General features: G+C 28.4%; 1 protein-coding gene across 9 annotated transcripts in view; it reads left to right on the plus strand.

Moving 5' to 3' along the window:
* LOC129983669 (cell adhesion molecule Dscam2-like) overlaps positions 1-16,770 on the plus strand; it is a 194,705-nt gene that overhangs the window by 159,637 nt on the left and 18,298 nt on the right. For 6 of the 9 annotated variants that reach the window (XR_008785433.1, XR_008785432.1, XM_056093244.1 and 3 more), the window contains exons 21-32: positions 5,892-6,047; positions 6,478-6,617; positions 7,396-7,549; positions 7,689-7,803; positions 8,461-8,614; positions 9,802-9,823; positions 10,355-10,450; positions 11,707-11,892; positions 13,399-13,695; positions 14,194-14,376; positions 14,480-14,737; positions 16,168-16,316. Coding sequence is in view for 7 of the 9 variants with exons in the window: in XM_056093244.1 (XP_055949219.1) it covers positions 5,892-6,047; positions 6,478-6,617; positions 7,396-7,549; positions 7,689-7,803; positions 8,461-8,614; positions 9,802-9,823; positions 10,355-10,450; positions 11,707-11,892; positions 13,399-13,695; positions 14,194-14,376; positions 14,480-14,737; positions 16,168-16,316 (1,910 nt within the window). In the remaining 2 variants the exon portion in view is untranslated. Of the gene's footprint in view, positions 1-5,891; positions 6,048-6,477; positions 6,618-7,395; positions 7,550-7,688; positions 7,804-8,460; positions 8,616-9,801; positions 9,824-10,354; positions 10,451-11,706; positions 11,893-13,398; positions 13,696-14,193; positions 14,377-14,479; positions 14,738-16,167; positions 16,317-16,770 lie in introns of all 9 variants that reach the window. The other 3 variants (XM_056093245.1, XM_056093241.1, XM_056093242.1) reach the window with 2 other exon arrangements.

The following is a 16,770-nucleotide window of genomic DNA, read 5'->3' on the forward strand; positions in this document are numbered from 1 at the left end:
TACAGTTTACTTCTTGAGCATAAGAATATTGTTTTCTTTGATAATCAATTTTCAAAAATTGCTGAATTTATGGGGGTTTTTTTTGTGTGTGTGTGTGTTACTTTATGATCTATTGGAGCAGTTTTTTTTTTTTTTTTTTTTTTTTTTTTAAATATTTGTTTTGAAAATATATTCTACCAATTGTTGTTTTTTATTATTTTATTTTAAAACCCATGTTACATATAAACTAATTCTTTGAAAATTAAATAGAATAATGTCTGTTATTAAAAAAAATTTAAATCTTTCAACATTTTCCATCAGAATTTCAAACCAATTATGACCATACGATAAAGCTGGACAGCCAACTTAGTTATATGCTTATTAAAAAAGTAAAGAATTTATAAAAATATCTAGGGATTCTTGAAGCATGCACAGTTTAGCAATAGATAATAAACCAGGATTTTAAAAGGTACTGAAGAATGAAGGAAGCATTTTTTTTAGAAGTACATTTTATGTTACTGACTGTTTAATAGTTTGTCTTTTGTCATAGTATTACAAAGTTTATCACATTCACTTTATAATTGTAAAATAAATATAATAAGTACTTCTTTTCCTTTATCTCTTGCATGTTAGAGCTGCTTTTCTTTTATTCCCTCCCCCTTAATTTCTGTTACTTGTTCTGGCAAAATTTCTTGATATATATCTTAATATATATAAATTACGTGTCACGTTGTTTGTCCGCAATGGACTCCTAAATTACTTAACCGATTTTAATCAAATTTGCACACCGTGTGCAGTTTGATTTAACATAAAAGATAGGATAGCCCTTTTTTTGAATTTTTAATTAGAATTTTAATTATTAATTAAAAACTAACTTTCCCGCCAAAAAAAATCTTTTCATTTTCCCCACCGCCAAATGAGTACGGCTTCAGTTTTTTTTTCCCAACAGTCATGAGGCTAGGCTTAAGATTTTTCGGCTGATTATTTGAAACGATTTTATTTATTTTCTTAATGTTTTATGCATTTAAAATTAAACATTGTTAATGAATCGATCTTTCAGATTCATTCTTAAGTACTTTTGAATTAAAATAAAACAGAATAAAGGAAATTAAAAATTTCTAATCTGCATAGCGTTAACCCAACTGGCGTAGAAAAACTCACGCATTTGCGGTACATTTCGAATCCGAATGTTCGAATTACTTATGATCCTATCCGAAAACTTTTCTCGGGAATAAGATATCATTTTCCACAATTATTTTTTAATGCATACAATAAATTTGATGCGTTGCAACGGATAAAGTATCACGATTTTGTTTGAATTTTGTATTACTGTGCACGGTGGCAATTCTCAGAAATAAGATATTTTATTTGAAAATGATTAATTACAAACGTTTTAACGGATCACTGATAAATATAACATACTAAAATTCTGCTTTTTTCAATTATAAAGAAGTTTGGAAAAATACTTGGAGGTGCACACGGATAATTATTACTTTTCGTTTTGAATGAATTTCGATTCTTTATCTGACTGTTTACTAAGAAAAATGTTGTACGGCAATAACATTTGTTACCTTCATGGAATTTTCAATTAAATGATTTTATTTCTTTTGTTAAGGATATCGTAAAAAAGGTAAGTGAACGAGGCAATAATAAGTTCCTCTAATCGGATAATAAAAAAATATTAACTCATTTGTATGCTAAATGAAATTTAATCTTTTTTTATATAAATTATTGAAGAAATGATAATAAAAAATGGTTACAATAATTGTTTCAGTTTTTCATTTCTTTACTAATAAACTGCATGTACGTATCAAGTTATGTCAGCTATCATTCACTTCAGCTACAATGCTTATCATTATTTAATTAATGTTTCTGAAATTGATTTCATTTTGTAAATGAATTTTGAATTATTGCAACAGACAAATGTATCAATGACGGAATAAATCTCATGGCAACTTCATGTGTGGAACATAGAACGTTTTTTTAAAAAAAAAAATCTTTCCTTTAAGCTGAGGAAGCCAGAATCTGTATCACTGAAGTTAGAGGATTTATTATACATCATAAAGGGTTTATACTAAGAATGAAGGTTTTAAAAAGGAACAAATTATTTGTTCATTATTTGACAGTCACAATTATCTGTTAGCTCCAAGCGATTCTAACAGATGGCGGTATCTGTTGACTGGATTGAGTAAGTATTCTAACAGATGGCGCTGTGTTAAAAGTACCAACGTTTCACATAAGCTACAATTTAATGGCATAACCACCACGTGTTGCTGAGGCTAAAGTATAAGTTAAATTTATTTCGTAGTAAACGCAATACAATGAAATTCAATTGTTCTTACTTTTTCAATTTTTGGTATTAGCATAGCCGACCACGTGTTATTTAGACTGAAGTATAAATTGAATTCATATTATAGTAAAAGTAATACAGTGGAATTCTTCTTGCTTTTTAATTATTATTGTTTTATTGTTCAACAATCTTTAATTAAAATGCATGTTTAAAACAATCATTCTTATGGCGAATTGTTGAAACGCTTCGATTGGCCATAAACATGCGCGTACAGTTGCAAAATGATCCATCAGCACAAATATTTTCTGAACAATTACTAGATATTGGGAAATGTAAAATAGAACTGCAACCAAATACGCAATGCATTAAACTGCCAGACAATTTCTGCACTGTTCTTCAGGGAAAAAATGAATTGAGTCAGAGTATTTTTCCGGATATACAGAGTAATTACTTGAATCATAACTGGCTCAGTGATCGGGCTATTTTGGCACCCAAAAATGTTGATGTTGACGAAATTAACTTCCAAATACAACAGTTGTTACCAGGCGATCTGATGTCTTTTAAATCAATCGATACTGTTGTTGATGAAAATGATAGTGTAAATTTTCCAATTGAATTTTTAAATTCACTAGATATATCTGGAATGCCACCACATAACCTTCGATTAAAGATTGGTTCACCTATTATTCTCCTGCGTAATTTGAATCCACCTCGATTATGCAACGGTACGCGTTTGGTCATCAAAAAGATCACCGGAAATATACTTGAAGCTACCATTTTAACTGGAAAGTTTAAAGGAGAAGTGGTCCTGTTGCCACGTATTCCGATGATACCATCAGAATCTACGATATCCTTCAAAAAGTTACAGTTTCCAATTCGTTTAGCTTTTGCCATGTCTATAAATAAGTCTCAAGGCCAAACAATGTCCATTTGTGGTTTAGATTTGGAAAATCCATGTTTTTCTCATGGGCAACTATATGTTGCATGTTCACGTGTAGGAAAACCGTCAAATCTATTTGTGTTAGCTTAAGACAGGTTAACCAAAAATATTGTGCACCGATTAGTGCTAAATTAAATTGAAATTAAAAGTATTTATAATTCAAAATAATAAACATTATTGTCAAAGATTTAAAACTATCTGCCCTACCTACCTCATTTATAAGTTTAAGTGTTACGTGCTTTTTACTAACAACTTTGTAATGTACTCATTTGTTACAAGAAATTTATTTATTTATTTATTTTTTTTTTTGTATTGATTTTTGCTCAATATCAACGGTAGTAGAAAATCAATCATGGACCTCCCCATGTTTTTTTACAAATGGCATCTGTGTAAAAAAAGCATGGTGGTCCCCATGACTGGTGTTCTCCTACCGTTTCTCTTGAATAGTTTACTACTATGTAATATAACAAAAACCTTAGCCACAGCAACGAGTGGCCGGGTCTGCTAGTATATATATATATATTTCATCAATACAAAATATTTTTAAAAATTGTATATGAAATTAATTTTTAAAAAATTATTTAAAGAGAAAGAAACAAATTGTGAGGAAAAAAATATATTGTCAAAAATATTTTTAAAATGAAAACAGAAGTGTAAAAAAATAATTCCAAATTACACCACTATCTAGAAACTGAGAATCCATAAATTTATTTATTTGAAACCCATTTAAATAGTCAGAGGACTTTTAAATTATTTACTAAATTTTGAGAATTAATTAAAATTGAAGGAAATAAAATAGATGTAATTGATAAAAATAAAATTTTGAATTTTAAAATGTTTCAAAAGTACTTCTTATGAAATAATTTGTCCTGAAGTTATAACAGAAATAAGGTGGTGATTACTTTTTAATTATTCGAACAATTTATTAATTTTGCATTAATTTGGCCCAGTCGTAAAGGAGAATATATGAAATATACTTGCATATCCACAATAATTTTATATCGAAATCAATGATTGTAAAAATTTACATAGTTCACTTATATTTATTTTAAGTTTTAAGAAAAGTTCTTTATTTTTTCTGTGCATTTTGTCAAAAAATTATTGTTTTTATTTTTTCATTCTAATCAAATACACTCATGTCCAAAATTAAGGTCACAAACATAAAATCTGCAAAAAATGAAAAACTATTCACTGTGTTGCCATGAAATTTGGCACAGAGGTGCACTACATTGGAAGAAATAACATAAACACATAAAAACATGGAAAAGATTTTAATTTGGGATAAAGAAACAGGGTATATCAAAAAGTGTTACATTATGAATCAGAGATAAAGCATTTATCTCGGGAAAAACCTGCCTCAATATGAAGTTTGATCACCGTGCACTGCTATACAGGCTTCAGAACGAACTTTAATACTGTTTATGAGGGTGTCAATAAATGCTTGGGGCAACAAAGCCCATTCTTTCAAAAGCGCGGCTTTTAAATCTTGGAGGGTATTAGGAGGGGGGTTACGCTGTGCAATGGCTCTTCCGAGACCATCCCAGACATGTTCAATAGGATTGACAACCGGAGACCTCGAGGCACAGTCCATACGTCGAATATCCTCTTCCTCAAGAAAATCATCAACGATCTGGGCTCTGTGTGGACGCTCGTTATCGTCCATAAACATGAAGTCTGGGCCAAAATCACCCCGGAACAACCTCACATAGGCTTCAAGGATCTCATCTCCATAGAGATGTGCATTGACAATACCCGCATCGAAGACGTGCAGTGGTGTACGACTGCCCAACATTATGCCACCCCAGACAAGAATTCCTCTCCCATCAAACCTGTCGATTTCTTTTATGTAGGAGGGATGATAGCGAGCTCCTCGCTCTCTCCAGATGAAGATTCGACGAGTGTCCCTCTGTGTGGTAAATCTCGACTCACTGAAAAGAACATGCCCCCATTCTTGCTGCGCCCAATACTGATGTGTTCGGCACCACAACAACCGGGCTTTTCTGTTGGATGCAGTCAAAGGGACGCACTCAACTGGTCGCCGCGCATAAAGGGCCCTCTCTGCTAGACGTCTGTATACTGTTTGTCTGGAAATTTTTATTCCAGACGCAGCAACAAGGCCACGAGTAAGATGAGGAGCCGTTGTCAGCCTATGCCGCCGTGCGCTTAATGCCAAATAGCGATCCTGTGCAGGCGTCGTTGCTCAGTGACGGCTTTGACCAGCCTTCCTGGTTACAGTACCACTTGTTTGGAATGATTCCACAACCTGGATACCACTTTCGGTGCCACTTGTAACCATCGTGCCATCTCCGCTTGAGACTGCCCAGCTTCAAGCCTGCCAATGGCTCTCCATCTCAAGAAATCGTCTAAACGATTATAAGAACTCTTTTTCACAGGAAACACGTTAATTTTTTTTGTTTTAATGCAATTTTCCCAAAATTGCAGGCAAAACTCCCAGATGCCTAAATGGTCTAATTTCAGTAGTTAATCAAAAGCTAATGCTAAACAACATTATTTCTCACAACAAAGGTTAATATCGTGTTACCGGTCCTTCACAATATATAAAATATAATTTGTTTAAATTTTACTGGTAGCCATTTAGAATTAGTCTGCAAAACATTTTTGTGACCTTAATTTTGGACATGAGTGTAATTTCCTATTCTATCATTTTTTTTTTAATTGTAGGTGATGAAGAATATGAAGAAAGAACCATTTCAGAGCAAGAGATCAAGTTGACAAATTTACATAAATTTACTAATTATACTGTGATAATTATGGCTTTTACCCAAAAAGGTTTTGGTGTTAGAAGTGATCCAATATTTTGTTCCACTCTAGAGGATGGTAAGCAAAACAAACACTGTGCATTTATTCTTTAATATGAAATCTAAAACTATCAAGCTTATATTCTTCCTATTTTTTAAAATCTTAAATTCATATAATTTGAGTTTAAACATTGTCTTTTACAATAACAGATTTAGGTGGGAACTAAAAATAAAACATAAAATTAAGATAGTATACATTTTAAGAAAATTATTTTTATAATTAAATTATTTGTATGTAATTTACTGTTATTAATTTGTTTTTTAAAATTATTAAGTTTATTCAATTCTTTCATAAATTATTGTTGTTAAATAATAATTTGATTTTATCTTACTTTAAATGCAAAAAATAGATATTTTTATATACTGTTGCATTCCTCAATTCAATGTTTTAATTTTTAATATTCTGAATATAAATTACTTCACCCATTGTTCTGATTTGTTTTATGTAGTTCCCGGACCGCCTGCAGATATCAAAGCTGTTGTTATGTCTTCAGATACTATTCTTGTTAGTTGGAAACCTCCTTTACATTCAAATGGTTTAATTACTAAATTTACATTATATTGGCGTAGCTTAGCCGTTGGTGCCAAGGTAAGCATTGTCTTAAAAAATAAAAGTCATTTTTGTTATGCTTGTTAAAAAGTTTAGATAATCATGTTATCATTAAAAAATTTAACTTGTGTAATCTACAATCCAGAAGTATAATATATTGTTGAGTATAATGCAGTGATTTCACTTGAAGAAACAGAAGCTCTGTTTCATCATCATATTTTAAATGTATATATGTGGCAACATATAATAAAAAAATGAAATAAATTAAAGTAGAATATGTTCAAGATATGATGAGATGAAAATCATTGTAAAATAGATTGATTAAAATATAAGTAAATATTATATTTATTCTCTTGGTAAAGGCTCTACCTTTTTAAAACCTAACCCTATCTAATGTGTATGCATTTTTAATAACCCATTTTTATAACTTTTAACTCTACAGTTGGAATTTAAACTGTAATTATTTTTAAAAATACATTTTTTTATGCTTTTAAAAATACATTTATTTTTATTATTTAATTTTGATCTCATCAAACAACAGAATTTCTTACTCATGATATTTACACTATACAGCTTTTAATTTCTAATTCTATTTGCAGTAGCTATGATCTTTGTTTTATAATAATTTATTCATTTTCTATTGAAAAAAATACACAATTAATAAATTATATTGTTTTATTTAAAATACAAAAACTGTTAGATATATGTTGATCAAAAGGTATTTTTTTTAACCTTCAATCTCTACTCATTTTTACTGAGTGTTTATGCTGCAATTCTAATATTCAAGAAGAATGAACTATATCGCTTTTCTTTCCAGAATGAATCTGTTATAAGAGTTCCTTCCAATCTGTATCAGTACAAAGTTTCAAATCTGCTAGACAGGTCTCGACACGAATTCTGGGTCACAGCTTCAACTTCCAGAGGAGAAGGCGAACCTACAAGAGCTGTGTCTCAGACCACAAGCAGCAGAGGTCTGTGATGAATTATGTTGTTAGTTTTGTTCATATGTGATTTTTTAACATGATTAACATCATTTGTAGATGGTTAATTTACATTGTTTAAAATTAACTAATTTTATGCATGTAATTCTCTCTTATGCTTTTTTCATAGTTCCTGCAAGAATTATGGACTTTGGAGAGAGCATTATTACTGTGCCTGGAGACAAGGTAGTTCTATCTTGCCAAGCTGTTGGCTCTCCTGTCCCAAAGAGAGAATGGAAATTCAGGTAAAATAATGTAATTTCTAATGAATTGCTATAACTCGCAATATAAACAATTATATTCAATATAAAGAATTTTATATTGTATTAATTTTTAGATTGATTACTAATAATGTATGCTATAAAATGTATTTTAATTTTGCTTATATGTATAAATGAGCAGTGCTTGCTATTATAATTTGTAAGCTTTTGTAAAAACAGTTTACTTTGGTTTTTTTTTTTTTTTTTTTTAATGTCCACATAAGATTTACATAAATTTTTCAGTTGCAATTTTAAATAAATCTCATAACGCAAACATGAGGAAACAAGATTGGTCGTGATTTCTTAATGTTTTTAAATATGTAATTTATATATCATTCATTTTCTATGAACCTAACTGAATTTTAATCTTAAGTAATTAATTTTTGTAAGTCTGTTTTTATAAAAACTTATGTTACTATTTATTATTCAAAACTATTTATTTCTATAACTATTTAATAATAAACTATTTCTATTTATTTTTAAAAATTATTATTTGAATGTGTGTTTTTCTTTCCTTTTGAAATTAAAACATATAGTAGCTCATAGAATTTTTAGTCTTTTGGTTGTGAATGGAAATTTTAATAAACTTATACATGTTTCTTAGAAAATATGATTGCTCATGCTATTTTATTTTTATTATAGGAATGAGCCACTGCCTAAAATGCATAGAATAGAAGTCCATTCTGATGGTGCACTAATAATCAGAAAATTGCAGGTTTCAGATAGTGGCAATTATTCCTGCCGGGTTCAGAATAGGCATGGTTCAGATGAAATCATCTATGCTCTGTCAGTTACAGGTACTTGATGGAATGCAACTTCAGAAAAGTTTTTTTTTTCTTTCTGTTTTTTGAATTACATGTTAGGATTTTTGTATTATGAAATATTTAAATTTCCTTTACAAAAGTCCATTGTTAAATTCATTAAACTAATGCTATTTTTTTTCTTTTTGTATATTGTATAAAGTTTTCAAAGTTTAATATTTAAAAATAATGTAAAATATTGATTAGATTTTTTTAAATTTAAATTTGTTAATATTATGTTAAAACATTTCCATAATTTCACTGAGATATTTTTGATTGATGATAGTTTAAGTTAAGTAACATAACAATGAAGTTATATTTTATGTTAAAATTATTACCAAACTTTTTTTTAAATCTGTTTTAGTCTATTTTTTGTTCTGTGTTTTAATCACTGTACCCATAGCTTCTCCTGTGTTTATCTGTTTTAGACGTATTTTAAAAAATTGAATTTTATATTGTATAATTTTTATTTTGCATGCTTTAAAATGTTTTTAAACTCTCAACTTTCATTTTCATACTCTTCAGATTTCAAATAAATGACGTTTTAAAATTCAATGTTTGTCATTTATATGTAAAGACGTTTCCAAGGAAAGGAAACAACCCTCAGTATGTAAAGATTGCTCAGAATTCCTATTCTAAAATTTGATAAATATAATTTGCCGATAGAAAAAAACACACCCTAATTTCATTTCATACTGACGTTTTAGAGATTTTTTTTAAATCGAAAGAGATAAATAGAGCTGTGATAAGGCAGCTTAAAGGCTGATGAACTCATAATAGTTCCTTGATTTAATGTTTGATGTAATAACCCATACTGATATCTTGATATCAACTGCTACTAACAAGCAGAATTTCGGTTATCAAAGAAAAAGATGTGTTTAATTAATGAGAAACTAATTTTTTTAAGATAATACATGTCAAAATTAGGGCTTTTAAACATAAAATCATTCTATCCTCATTATATCCCTTTAGTGGATATAGCAAAGTTTTAATAGTATATGTCATCCTATAGGAACTAAGAAATATAAATGCTAAATTTCATTTGATTGCATCAAGAAATGTATAATTCTAAAATGTTCAAATAAATCCACAAGCATTAAATTTTATATTTATAGAAAGTATTTAAACTGTCTGAAATATTCAGAAAGCAATAACAAAATAATTTTTTCCATGCACCACTACGGACTTTCTGTATACAGAGCCTGGTAAGTTTGTGCTCTATATGAATCATTATTATTAAATTTAGCATTCGTCACATTTATTAAATGATCTAGATTAGTATTATTGAATAAGGCAAGCAAGTGCAGATTTGATTTTTAATGCTTAATTGTGAATAAACATTTTGTTCTTTCGTATGAATTTCAATAAATAAAATTTTTCTGATGCAGCTTAATTTGTTCTTTTTATCTGAAAAATATTATTTTTGAAAATATTCATATGTTTTAGGTCCACAAATTCTGTTGATTTAAGAGAGAGATCAAGATAATTAAGATTTAAGATAGTTTTGTAAAATCTGAATTTTAACTCTTGTAAAAATTTATATACCTTAATTTTACAGTTTATTTTGTTTCTCTTATTGGTGAAAAGTGACTACAAATTCCACAGCAAACATTTATACAAAAATATATTTTCTTACAAATAACATCTTCTTTATGTGCATAGCCTTTTGTTTTTCAAAATGTATATTTTTTTTGATGCTGCTAAATGTTTTTTTGTAATATTTTATTTATTTTCAGTTCCATCGCACGTTCCACTAGTAAAAGTTCTATCAACTACTGCAAATTCTGTTTTATTAGAGCTTCCACAGTCCAAAGAGAGAGCAATAGCAAGAGGTAATTTATGCTTTTGCAGTCATTTTTTGGGGGGCCAAATTATTTATGCAAATTTTAATATTACTTTTTTAATGTATTGATTGAAGTTTTCTGTAGAAATAGAATTTTAAAATAACACAATTTTTAAACTTTTTTTTTATTTATATTCGAAATGATGATATTTAATATCTTGCAAATTAGGAACACCATTTCAGTAGTTTAATATTTATTAAATTTTATTACACAAGAGAAGGTAAGCAGGTTTTAAACCTGCTATACATATTAAATACCAAATTATTTTATATCTAAATATAATTTGGAGATAAATATTAAATTCATGTATTTCATTTCAAATGTGCTATTTATTTTTAAAAAGCGTAGTAAATACTGTTTGTTATATGTAGCGAGCTCTGATTCTCATAGTCTTTTTTCTTCTATTTGTTAATAAATTTTATAAAAAATTGATTAAAGTAATAAATTATTAAAAACAATTAAACCTCTTTTAATAATGTCATATATTAGTTTTGCATCTCATTTTAACATATCATGATATATTTTAGGTTAATTATTTTTGTTTTATTAATTTTCCAAATCTGTAATTGTTTGTGTTTATCTATTATGATACCAGATATATTCAGCATCCTCATTTGCAGAAAATAGTATTGAAGCAAATGTTCAATCCTAAGAAATGTAAATGCAAGGAAACATATAGGAACCTGACTAATTATGTATAAAATGTTAATATTATTTTAATATTTTATCCTTTATAGTATCTGTATTTTTTATAAGTTTATTTACGTAATTACGAGAAAAATAAAGTTTTAATCCACTTCCTTATGTTCTTCTCTTAGTTTAGTGAGGCATTTGCCTAGATGGCTTAACTGGAAATCCATCATTGTTACTTAAGTGGCATTAAATTAGTTTCCTATTAAAAGTACAGGTTTTTATATAAAACATTAAATGAGAGATGCTACAAACATGCTTTTATTGCTTTTTTCTGTATATATATATATATATATATATATATATAATATATACATACATACATACAAAAATCATTTAATACTCTCCTCAAAAAAATGCTTTGTATTTATTATGTTTATGATGCGAAATAACTTTTTTTAAAAATAAAACAAAAGCATAAATTATCAATTTTTTTAGCACTGATTACTTTACTTTAATTAATGATATAAATTTAAATGAATAACTTTCTTGATTATTATTTACCTTCTTTCTGCATTTTATTAATTGATGTTATATTTGTATTTAATTCTCAGGGCATGAATTGCACTATAAACCAGAAGGGGGTGAATGGCTGCAGAGAAGGCTCCTTAGCAAAAATCATACTTATAAATTGGAGGGCCTGGAATGTGGTGTTAAATATCAGCTGTATGTGGTCCCTTTAACTAGTGAAGGAAAAGGAGAAAGAAGCAACCCAATATCTTTTAAGACTCAGGGTTCAGGTAAACATACTCACATTTATTGAAATCAAATTTTATTTTATTTGCAAATGATTTTCTACTCTACACAAGTTTACTATCAATTTTTAGCAAATGGTATAGATATCATAATTTTTATCTCAATATCATTATGTCATTTTAAATAAGGCTTATTGGTTTTCTTATTAGTAATTTCTATTGACTATCTTGTTATAAATTCTGATGGCTTCTTTTGAATTCTATATGAAGCTTATAAATATGAATTATGTACATTTTATCTTTACTGTGTTTTGGTTTTTAATGTATGTTATATCTGGTGTAAATGAAAGCTTATAATACAATCCAGTAGCCTGAATCAATCTTAAATCTATTAATAATCATTTATCTTCATGTAGTTATAATAATAATAACATTTAGTAAAGGAAATACCAAGTTTTCAATACTCTCAATGAAGATATCTTTTAGCGCTAATGTTTTGTTTCAACTAAACTTTATGGTTTGCATGTATTTTGAAATGTATCAATTTGATTTTTTTTTATCCTTGTACTTTATAACATTCATAAAAAATATTTTAAATCTTGGCAGTTTTATAGAAGGTTGCCATAATTACAAAATAAGAACTTAAAAAACTATGTTATTGATAAATACAGTCTATAAAATACATAGATGTTATAGGTTATTATAGATGTAATTACTATTTTATTATAGAGATTCATTTAAAGTATAAAGAGAAAAAGGTTTGTTAATAGGGAAATAAATAAAATTGTTAATATTTTATTTATTTATTCTTTGTCTTCTCTGCAGAGATGTTATAAATCTAGAGCTCAAACAGTAACTAAAAAGATTTATATCTTTTCAAATTGATGAATTTTCTACATAAAAAGTATCTCCTAGAGGTTGAGTAGGTAATAATAAATTAAAAATTTGCCATAATTGTTTTGAAAATAACTAACCGTAATTCATTCTAATCATTACACTTTTTTTAAATTATTGATTTATTATCAGACAACAATAATATATATAATATATATATATATAATATGCACACACATACAATATGCACAGAAATGCTGTTAAAAGTCCTTTATTTTAAAAGGAATTTGTGAATTAGCAATTATTAATTTCACTGAATAATAACATTTGTTTCAATTTTTTTTCTTATGTATTTCTAGTGTCTTTTTTTTTTTTTTTTTGAAATCTAAAATATTCTCTAGCATTTTCAGTTGCTTTATAGCTTTTTTCAGCATTCGAATCAAATCACCTTAAATTAATACACATTTTTTCCTTTTCCATTTTTAAACATGATAATTATCAATTATAATTAATGTAATGCTTGGAATTATGTTTCAGATTTCTTGTTGTTCTTAAATATCCCCCAAGAGAATATCTTTTTGGATTTGGATTTCCATTGAAATTCGTTTTATTTATTTTGCTATATTTTTTTAAATTTGTTTCACCACTAAAATTAATAACTATGAAAAATTTGCTAAGTATTTATTTTCATTTATGTATTTTTTTTTAATTGTGCAGCTCCTGTTGCTCCCAAACAAGAAGATATGATTTTCACAAATTCTACCCATCTTGTTCTCCATTTATCAAGCTGGCAAGGTGGAGGCTGCTCAATTACACGAATGAGCATTGAGTATCGGCCTCATAGTCACAGTCACTGGACTGTTTTAACTGACCATGTTAATCCAGAGCAGCAACACCAGTTGGTTGTACCAGATCTTGCACCTGAAACATGGTATGTTGTTAAAGTTGTGGCATTTAATGCAGCTGGATCGACTACTGCTGAATATGATGTTATCACTCTGACCAACACAAATGGTATGTTCATCATTTTTAGCCAGTTGATAGTTATGATTAAAAGATTCATTTGATTTATAGCAAATTTATTCCTGATATTCAATGTTTTAAACTTTTATTTATAAGAAAATTTATCCCTGCCATCAAACTGTCATTATTAAAACATGGGCAAAGGGCTGCTTGAATTTCTGATCTGCTAGTAGAAATAAACACCCTGTTGATTGAAAATGAATAATGCTGTCTAATGTTAAATGGGCGTGTTTTGTAGAAAAGTCTGAAGAACTTTAGATATTGACAAAATGTAGCTTTCCACAATTTTCGAAAATACAATGTAGGCTTAAAATTTTGAGCAAGGGGATTGTATATTCTTTTGCTTCTCTTGGCTTACTTGGATTTTAAAAAAATCACATTATGGCCCAGCTTTTGTTAATTTTTGTTAAATCTGACCAGTTAAAAAATTATTTTGCTCTTTCAAATATTCTGATTTTAAAATTCTGATATTCTGTTTTTTTCTTCAAGCTTTTCCTATCCCAGATCATGGAACTCAAGGTCACATGCCTTCAGCCACGTCTTTTTTTGAAGACACTACAACTCTAGTTTCGATGGCTTCGTCTGGAGTCGTTCTGATAGCTGGTATCGTAGCTGTTGTGTGTTTGGTCATGTATAAAAGGAGAAGAAACTCTGGGCATCATTACAGAGGTAGCTTGTAGATAAAGATTTTCTTAGAGACATTATTTTTGAATCTTTAAACAGAAAAAAAATATTTAAAAAATTTATTTGAAATTAATACCTGTTCCCATTTCAGAATCTGCATCTAGGTCTGATGTTGCTACAACTACCGCCCTCATGGCACATATAGACAAGAAAACAGGAAGATCGGAATCTAATCGGCATAGCCACAGTCACAGTCATGGTCATGGCCACTCCACTCATAACCAACAAAGTCACAATAACCGTGACCTCCCGTCCTATTTCTCATCTCCTGTTCGGAAAGTAGCTCCCACCAATAGTGTTCCTCAGTCGCGTCAAAATAGCCAGCAGGCTGGCCCATCTACTAGTCATTGTGAGTTTCAATTTATTTTGCATAGGGAATAACATGTTAATTCTGACATGATTTTTTTAATGTTTCTATTTTTTTATGCACTCATTTTTAAATATTAGGCAATTTGATAAATGAACTTTTATTTTTAATTTTTTTATTTGCAATTATTTAAATCTATGAATTGTAGAATAAGAATATATATTAAAGAATCAAATTATCTATCAAAAATTTATATTATATTTATGATGTGTACATTTGGTGCGTGAACATGAACAGGTGTACACCAGAGTCACAATTATCCAAGTCCTATTTAACTAAGTCATCATATATATATATATATATATATGCATACAATTTTCCCATTTTGACAAAAATTCGTTTTATGGCTTTCTTTCGCCTTCATCTTTTACTTCATATGGCAATTTCTTATCTTAAAGATTAAGCTCAGCCAGTAGTGCATATTATTTCTCTTTCAACTTAACAATATACAGAGGCATGCCAGTATTAAATGAGTTTATATTAAATTATTGACAAAATTCAAGTGTTATTTAAATTGCCGTAACACTGCAGCAAAGAAACGTTTTAGCACCATCCTACAAACAAAACAATATATATCAGACATTTTCAAATGAACAATTTCATTCCATGTTTTCATACTGTTATAAACATTGGTACTGTTTAACATAAGGACTGATTAAAGATTAAAAATAATTGTGTAAATTCATATTTCATCTCTGTAAATAACGATAATTTATGTCAACCCCATTTAATCCAGGTTTTTGTTTATCCAAAGTGAGCGTGGCCCTGTTTAATTCTGTTCTACAAAATTTTGCTTGGTGAAGATAGAACATTTCAAAAACATGTTGATAAATCTTCTGTAAGATTGCATTTTTGCTAAAATCAAGATTTTCGAAAGAAATTTTTGACCATTTCTGAATGCTAGAGAAAAAATCCGTTTTATGCTTTGATTTTAGTATTTTATTTTATAAAGTTATTAGATGATTTTTTTACATGATTTGCTTTGAGGTTCTAAAGATTGTTTTCCTTTTTCATAGAGTAAGGAAAGATGGCAAACATTTAAAAAAATTGTTTTCAATGTATTTGGTAGTAGATTGAGATAATTTTAAATTCTTTCAATGTGAATTTTAATTGAGACAAAATAAAAACTGAAAATGATGAATAATTTTTCTAACTGGAATAGTCTATAATTATTTATTTACTGATCATCATCGTTTATGGAAATACTCAAAACAATGGAATATATTGAAGCTTACCACGCCATACTTTGATATCGGTATATTTTTGTTCGAACTGGTGCATTTTTGCTTATTAAAAAGGAAAGGAAATAAAAAAAGAACTTGAATAATAATGATGCAGGATAGTTTTAATAACTGAGACTTAGCTGTCATTTAGCGGTTGTTTCAAAGGACAGAAGATCATGCTGTGTGTAGCTTCTCATTCTGTTCCAGAATATGAGGATGAAATAGCGCCCTATGCAACTTTTCAGCTCCCACCCCCTCCAGGTGAAGAAGACATTGGTGAAACAGAAGAGTTCAAAACTTTCAGTGTTCACCATGGAGAGCCGCCTTATTTAACAAAGGTATGATTATTTTTTATCTGTAATGCAAGGCTCCTTAAGCTGTTGACTCTTGTACCAGAGAGGGGTAAATACAAAAAAAAAAAAAAAAAAAAAAAAAACCTAAGGTTAATGTAAAGTTTTGACAACACAGATTTTTTCTCACATATTTCAACTTCAGTGTACCAAAGTAACTGAAAAATCCGTTTGGATATCAAATTTTTATCGAAATTCGCAGTTGATTATATTATTAGTTTTTCTTTTGCATATGTTTAATTAATTATTAATTTTCGAGTAAATTTTATTTTTAGTCATATATATGAGTTTGTAATTATAGAATAGATTTAACAAAATTATTGAAACTAGTTTTCATTTGAGTGAAAAAGGCAATTAGAAATTAATTTGATTTTAGGAACTTTACTTAAATATGTAAATCCTCTTTAGTTCCTAACCCCTACCCCTTACTTTTGTCCATACT

The sequence above is a fragment of the Argiope bruennichi genome, chromosome 9 (assembly GCF_947563725.1).
Source record: "Argiope bruennichi chromosome 9, qqArgBrue1.1, whole genome shotgun sequence".
Lineage (NCBI taxonomy): Eukaryota > Metazoa > Arthropoda > Arachnida > Araneae > Araneidae > Argiope > Argiope bruennichi.